This window comes from Pinus tabuliformis, chromosome X (assembly GCF_031772625.1).
Source record: "Pinus tabuliformis cultivar Carrire ecotype Pingquan chromosome X, CPIR1, whole genome shotgun sequence".
NCBI lineage: Eukaryota > Viridiplantae > Streptophyta > Pinopsida > Pinales > Pinaceae > Pinus > Pinus tabuliformis.
In genome coordinates this window covers 406202419-406210340 of record NC_142308.1, presented here as the reverse complement: position 1 = coordinate 406210340, position 7922 = coordinate 406202419, and the positions used below count along the sequence as shown (strand labels likewise).

General features: G+C 38.0%; 1 protein-coding gene across 1 annotated transcript; it reads right to left on the bottom strand.

Annotated features, from left to right (window-relative positions):
• Positions 1–6395: 6395 nt before the first annotated feature.
• LOC149140234 (uncharacterized) lies at positions 6396–6890 on the bottom strand. Its single transcript, XM_089450933.1, has one exon. The coding sequence runs from the start codon at positions 6888–6890 to the stop codon at positions 6396–6398; it is 495 nt and encodes a 164-aa protein (XP_089307059.1).
• Between the last annotated feature and the right edge of the window lie 1032 nt (positions 6891–7922).

Genomic DNA, 7922 nt, shown 5'->3' with positions numbered 1-7922 from the left:
TAATTGTGAGTTATCAGTCAGTTGATGCATACATGCACTCAACTAGTGTACTCCAGTTAACTGAAGATTCTCTCATCAAAAACTCACGCATTTCTAATTTGAGAAAGACCCAGTTGAGATTAAAGTCAAGGAAAATGTACTATCAGTTGCATGTGTTTTCCTATAAAGAAAACTCATGCATACAGAAGGAATTAAATTCCTAGAGGATTGCGCAATTCTGACAGTGTGTGAGAGCAATGTTCCACTTGGTGAGGTGAGAATCATCCACTAGGAACAACGCAAGGAAATAGGAGCTTGGAGGGAAGAGAGGAAGGCTTGTGAGAAGCCAGGATTGCCTGTGAGCATCTATGAGGATTGTACTGAGAGTTGGCTAGCTATGAGAGCTAAGGCTTTGTATAATTCCTATGTATTTCCACCTTGTATGATAATACAAATAGTGGGGTTTTTAGCTGAGGCTTTCCCCAAAGTATTTTCATGTGTATTGTGCGATTGATTCTTCTTCTTTTGGTTATATGTGTTTAGCTCGATCTATAAGCTTCTGCAAATTGCCTGATAGTAGAAGTAGGTTATAGTATTTTGATTTGGTTATATTGCATTAACGGGTTAATCTACAGTCAAATTTTCTACATGGTCTTAGAGCGAGATTTGTAGAGAATTTTCAGAATTTCTACAGGGATTCCTAGGCCTTTGGGAATTTTCTTGAGACTACCTCCCTCGATTTCGAAACCATCCGAAAATCTAGCTCAACCAAGTAAAAGAACCCCATCACACCATTGATATCCAAAAATGGAAAGTCAAGGATGAAAACCACTGTCACACCTGGAAAAACCCATGCCAATGACAACAAGAGAACCAACTACACACATGCATGTACCATGCATGCCAAAACTAGCAAAAAAATCCTACATGCAACTTGATACTTGCAAGTAATCATGTTGTAGCTGCTTGATCCAATTCTTCCTTGCTTGATCTTTGCTTCCCTTTGCTTTCTTGTCCTTCCTTTCCCTAATGCTAGAGTTCTCCTAGAATGCTATAAGTGCGCAAGAGTATGAGAGAGTAGAGAAAATAGAGAGAAAGCTCCAAAACTGAACTAACAAAAGTTTGTAAACTGATCTTCAAAAACCTTTTTCTTAATGAGGCCTCTACTTTCTTCAATTCCATTATTTTCCCTTCATTTTCCTCCTCACATGCAACCTGTGACCTTTCACCTTTTTTTCTCCTAATTTCCTTAATTTTCTTAAATAAAATGCAAATTAATGTCTCTTGCCCTTTCAAAGCTTTTATAATCGAGACCCAGAAGCAATGAAAGGAATGACTTCATCAATCACATCTGTCACTGGCTGGCATAAGTACTGGTAAATATTTATATGTTAACCTGGCTTACGATATGCGGAAAATCTTGCTAAACTAGAAAATGATCTCGGAATTTAGACTTTGTTCACATGGGGTGGAGATCTTTCATCGGTGTTAGAGCATTGAGAGGACCTTTCCCTAGTATGAGAGGACTGGGAAGGATGCACCTCTGGTGTACCAGTTATCGTGCCCACAGTAGACTCTGGGTAGCCAAGTGCGGAGCATGCCAATTTCATTAGCAATAATAAACCAAATGAACGCCCACTAGGATATTTTGCCCAACATTCAGTTTGGAATACATGTCCCATGACCTTGGTCTTCTTTTTCCTTTATTAATCTTATTACATGAACTTTTAACTCGGGGCTATTACAAACCCCTCCCCCTCAGGGGAACACCATACTTGGTGTTTTATGACACCTACAACCAACAAAACTGTTGAAAAGCAAAACATACTTCCCATGGAGCTTTATAACTTAGCTTGTTACAATATTTACAATGATCAACTTGCTGAAAAGAAAACCAAGATGAGAAACATAACAACATGACAACCACACAACTTATTGGATATTTATAACACAACTCATGGTGGTATTTACACCCATGTACATATATACATATACCAAAACTATTTTGCCTCAACCGGCAAACAATGAAGGATACATAGCCCACATTTGATCAACCATCTCCCATGTAGCTTCATCGGGCCCAAAGTGCTTCCACTGCACTTTAACCTGCTCGATTGCTCGGTTCCAAAGCATGAGCATATTTCTTTGCAAAATGCATTAAGGTTCCGGTTGGAATTCTCCTTCTGGATCCACCTGCAATACATACCAATCAATAACATGATCAACATCCTTTACATATCTTTTAAGCAATGAAACATGGAAAACATCATGGACTTTCACTATCGGAGGCAGTGAAAGTTTGTAGGCCATTGGTCCAATCCTCTCAAGGATCTCGAAAGGCCCGCAATACCAAGGTGTCGGCTTCACACATGACCCAATCCTCAAGGAGCTCTTTCTTGGGGTTGATGTGTAAGTACACATGCTCGCCAACTTGAAACTCCTTAAATGCCATGTGTTGATTTGCATAACTCTTCTACCTATCCTGTGCTGCCTTTATATTCTTCTTGATTGCCTATATTTCTTGTTCCATCTCTGCCAACATATTTGGTCCTATCAACACCCTTTTCACTAGATCTTTTCAATTGACGGGAGTATTACAACTCTGCCCATAAAGTGCCTCAAATGACTCATCCTTAGTGACTCCTGATACCCATTGTTGTAAGAAAACTCAACCAGTGGAAGGTACTCTTCCCACTTTTGTTGTTGATGCATAACATACATTCTCAACATGTCCTCCAAAATATTGTTGACTCTCTTTGTCTGCCCATCTGTCTGTGGATGGTAAGTTGTGCTGAAGGCCAACTCTGTACCAAAAATTGCAAATAACTCCTTCCAAAACTTGGAAGTGAACTTAGCATCCCTATCTGACACAATCTTCTTCGGTACACCATGCAATCTCACTATATCTTTGATGAAGACATGTGCTACATCACTAACTGAATAAGTAGACTTCACTGGAATGAAGTGTGCTACCTTTGTCAACCTGTCAACCACAACCATAATAGAATCATGATATCTAGATGTCCTTGTTAACTTTTCTTAGGGATATATTGTTCTTTGCTTTGATAATGGCATTTTAACATTTCCTTATCAATTTCACCCCATGAAATCATAACATTATTTAGATTTACTTCATTATTCAACAACATATGCTACTATATATAAAGAACAATCTCTCTCTCTCTCTCTCTCTCTCTCTCTCTCTCTATATATATATATATATATATATATATTGAGACACATTTTAATTGAGACCGTTGGAGTTATTAGTATGTCACAATTGTTGGATGGGTGACTATGGCACTGCTAATCGTGATCGTCGGAATGAATAAGTGCTCCGTAGTAGTTGGATGGGGCCTTGGAACTTGTTGTGGTACTCAACAACCCCCCATTAACTTTAGAATTAGGAGAAAGAATAATGGGGACCCTTTAAATTTTTAAGGATATAATCCTTCTTTGTTTAGATAAAAGAGGATAAGTTTTTTTTTACTCTTTGATTTTTGAATAAAAGAAGAATGTTTATGAATAACGTCATAAAACCTTTTTAGGAATCCTTTTGTAGTTTTAGAAGATGAATTACAAGTCTAAATGAATCACAAAATCACAAAATAAATGAAAAAGCTATAAAAGAGTTGGTCCTACTAAAAGGTACGCATGGTGTTGGCGATTTCAGAGGATAACCGAAAAGCTAAACAGTGAAAGGCCGATTGCGAAAAGACGAAATGCGAAATTGTGATTGCAAAATGCCAAAATGTGAAAAGCCGATAAGTCGAAATGAGAAATTGTGATAAGATGAAATGCGAAATGTCGAACCGATATCGCAATCCGTCAAGAGCCAATATCGCATTCCGTCATTTAACGAATGCCGATATCGTGTTCTGTTAAACTCCGATATTTCGCTAATATTGATCCCACACCTATATACTTTTCGGAAATCACATCTCACTAAACTATGTAATGTCACCCGATACCACACGCCGATAAAATATTTTCGATATAATGACAAGTGTCAGTATCACGTGAACAAACGTTTGGAAATTAAATGACCACTCTGCGTAGTTCTAATTTCGAGGTTTTTGTTGATTTGTAATAATTTTTAGTTAATGTGAAAGGATTTCCATAAAAATAATATTGAATTGATATGACTATTTGCATCTTTCGAAGCTCTTGCTGCTTATCTTGGTTTGTTTCTTTATAGGTAAATTCTAATAAAGAAAATTTAAAAGACATGTCAAGAAAAATCAAGGCAAGGAGGAAGTCGTAATACAACAAGAACTAGTCTTTCCACCTGAAGAAGTGTTCGAGATGTCTCCATTATTTACAAATACTACATGCACTCCGGATGCAGGTTCTTCGTCTTGGCAGGTGATATACAAACTATTCGAGGATGAAAATCCGAGGATAATTGGGAAATAGATTGCTACTGTTGATCGTTCTCCTCCAAGTAACGACGCTGCATGGAATGATGTGGCCAATTCATTTCTTCAGAGAATTGCTGCCTGCCCTAAAATTATACCATATACAGAGGGTGAGATTGGTTTTCGACCAACTAGACATTATAGACAGAACGTTTATAACGTCGAAGAAAACAGTTATTGGGTCTTTTAAAGCCTAGGATTTAAGGAAAATGTATCATCTACATCAACGTCAGAAGAGGTATGATACACAATTCATCCAGAAATTCATGCAAGAGAATCCGAACCCTGCAGACCTGATCAGGGAATGGAGAAGGGATCCAAACAAACACAAGCGAGAGGACAGGGGTATGTATTCACTAGCCTCCATTGTTGGCCCTTTCTCTCATATTGTTGCTATCGTATGTGGCCTCTATGGTTATCCAAATATGCAGAAATTCTCTAAAGAATGGTTGCAATTAATATAAGGCTCTACTGATGGCTATATCATGGATTGGGCGACTATATTATCCAACAATTTGACCACCCAAATCCGTAATTACAAACAAAAGTGCAATTTTCTTGAGAAAACATATCCTCATTTCTTTATGAGAGCCTATGTCATGGACGTAATTTATTTTTCTTATGATTTTCCATCTCTTGGATGGAAATGGACAGACCAATTTCCTAGCCCTATATCTGTTTATCTCGATATCCACCATGCTCACTTCTACAAAATCTGTCATAAGGTCATGCTCCCTATCTACCAAAAGGTATTTGGCAGAAAAGCCCCTAGACTTACTGCATAAGCAAATAAAGACCTAAAGCCTATAGGAAAGTGGTTTGGGGAAGAGTCATTTACCTACATTCAGGTTTTTGGTAGCCTTGCCCATCCTCATGTTTTGCCCCTTTTTGTCCTAGATAATTTGCTAGCCAAGGAAGTCGCTTATCAAAAAGTTGGTAAGGGCTTAACTAAAGTACTTAAAGATGCCAGGAAATTCCCCTGGTCATGTTTTCCCATCTCTTGTGGTACCTATGCTTTAGAGAATTTCAAGCATTCCTAAATTGAACAATTAAAAGCCTTTAGTTTTCCAACCATACTAAGTAGACCATATGACCCACATGGCATAACTAAATATGTTACAACACAAGCTAAGCTCAAACTGTTTTCAAACGAGCCTAACAAGTTTGATGATTTGTTTGAAATGGTTCCATAATATTATATGGTAGAGAAATTAGCAGCGAACCGTCTAAGTTCTAAAAATTTGGTTAGATTCAATCAATATCGTCAACGAAGAATAACCCATTTTCTAGAATACATGTTAAAGCAATTTCGACAGATTTCAGAAACTTTAGATGCATCAGCTTCCTCCTCAAAAGCTCCAATTATTTCCCAAGTATTTGAAAAAGAAAAATAAAAATATATAAACAAATAAATAAATGATCATCCTATTAAACATAAAATTTTCTCATAATAAAATATTTCCCAAATCTAATTTTATTTCATTACTAATCATTTATTGAAAATAAAAATAAAAATTCTCACCATAATTTATGAATTATAATATTATAAGTAACATATGGATTTAAATTAAACAAAGTGTTGTAAAAACTCAAATTAAAATAATTTAGAACACACCAGAATTTAGATATGCTAATAAAATTTTAGTGAATTAACTAACTAAATCCTTAATGGTTTAAAATTCAATATAAGACAGTTCATTTATTAATCTAAAATCAACAATTCTTAATAATAATTAAATAAACAAACAAATAAATAAATAAATAAATAAATAAATAAATATATTTTTTCCCCTGGAAAAATCAGTATATTTCATTGATAATCAGTTTTACATGAGAGTCAGTTTTGACATGATGTTCAGTTCCTTCTTAAATTGCACTAACACGCAGGGTATGCTGTCAGTGTACTGTTAGTGTGTTTTTGTCATCAAAAATTTCAAAATAATTACAAAAAATTGCAGTCTATGTCTGTATTGCTGTCTACTAAATATAAAATATCAGCTAAGATGCTGCACGCTGACCCAGAGTTGGGTACTCTGGATCTATATAAGGCCGGTGGTAAAAAATCTGCTCCTGTAGATTGTTGATTTCCTTGATTTCCCATGTGCCTCTGTCCATCAACGCTGCCTCCTTGGAAAGCTTGTCGGCACTCCTATTATGCTCCCTGTAAATGTGAGAGATGGATATATGGTTAAATGCTGATTTAAGATCAAGTGCATCATGTAAGATAGTGCTGAGTGAGTGCATGTGACAAAATGCATTGCCATTTATCCAATTAATGATGAGCTGTGAATCCCCATATATGTTGATATTAGCACAATGGTGTCTCAGGGCGAAATGGAGAAGGTGGCGAAGGGTGATGAGCTCGGCGAAGTTGTTTGTCCCAGCTCCTAGGCCGGCTTTGATTCTGAACTGATGATGTTCGTTTATGTGGAGGATAAATCCTCCACCACAGCTGTTTGTGTTGGCAGCGCCATCAAAAAAAGCCCAAGGCATTGTGGGGTCAATGGGTGGAGGCGGTCCAGGCACGCGAGTTCGATTAGGAGGAGGATCAGGTAGTTCTGTAATCGCAGCAATGATGTGTGCCTCCACCAAGGGCCAGAGAATGGGCTTGTTTTAAAAAATGCAGTTGTTTCGAGATTTCCATATTGCCCAATTAACAATGATGGGCAGGTTTATCAATTTCGTCCCACAGTTGTTCTTAGCCCATTCCGTCCATGCCTTTATCACATCCGGACCAGTCCATTCGCCAGCATATTGTATGTGTGTCTTAATGTTGCTCCAAACGGCTCTAGTTGCCCGACACTGTAAAAATAAATGGACAATAGTTTCCGAATCGGCTTTACACAATACGCACCAACTAGGTCCATGAAGCCCCCGTTTCATGAGCTGGTCACCCGTGGGGACTTTATTCCGCAATATGCACCAGCTGAACAATCTAGATCGAGGAGATGCGGATAATTTCCAAATGTTCTGCCACCAGCTAGCACAGTCGGTTGGTTTTTTGCCCTCAACTAGGTGTATGTATCCTTCCTTGGGTGTATAAACACCGTGTTCTGCTTTGTGCCATATAAGCTCATCTGTGCCATCTGTGATATGAATATGCGCTTCCAATAATGCCTCTCTGTAATTACCCCAAGTCTCATGCCATCTCTGAGGAATATTCAATTGTATCACAGATTTCCATGCCTGTTGGAACATATCCGAATGATCCGGATCCGCGATCTGTGATAAGACCTTAATGTTGTGGGCTGAGAGGAAGTCGATGAGATCTTGAGGGAGCAAGTGTCGACCACCACATCCGGACCAGGGATCGAGCCCAATTCTGACTTTGTTACCTGCTTTGATTCTCCATACCAAGTTATCTCTGATGAGGGGAAGTGAGTGTAGAAGAGCCTTCCAAACCGAGGATATGCCTGTTTTGTTCCAATTCGGAAGTCTAGCCCAGTCAAGTATGGAAAGAGGCCAAATGTATTTGTGGTATGAGATCGAGGACCATAGACTTTGAGAAGTCAGTAGCGCCCATCC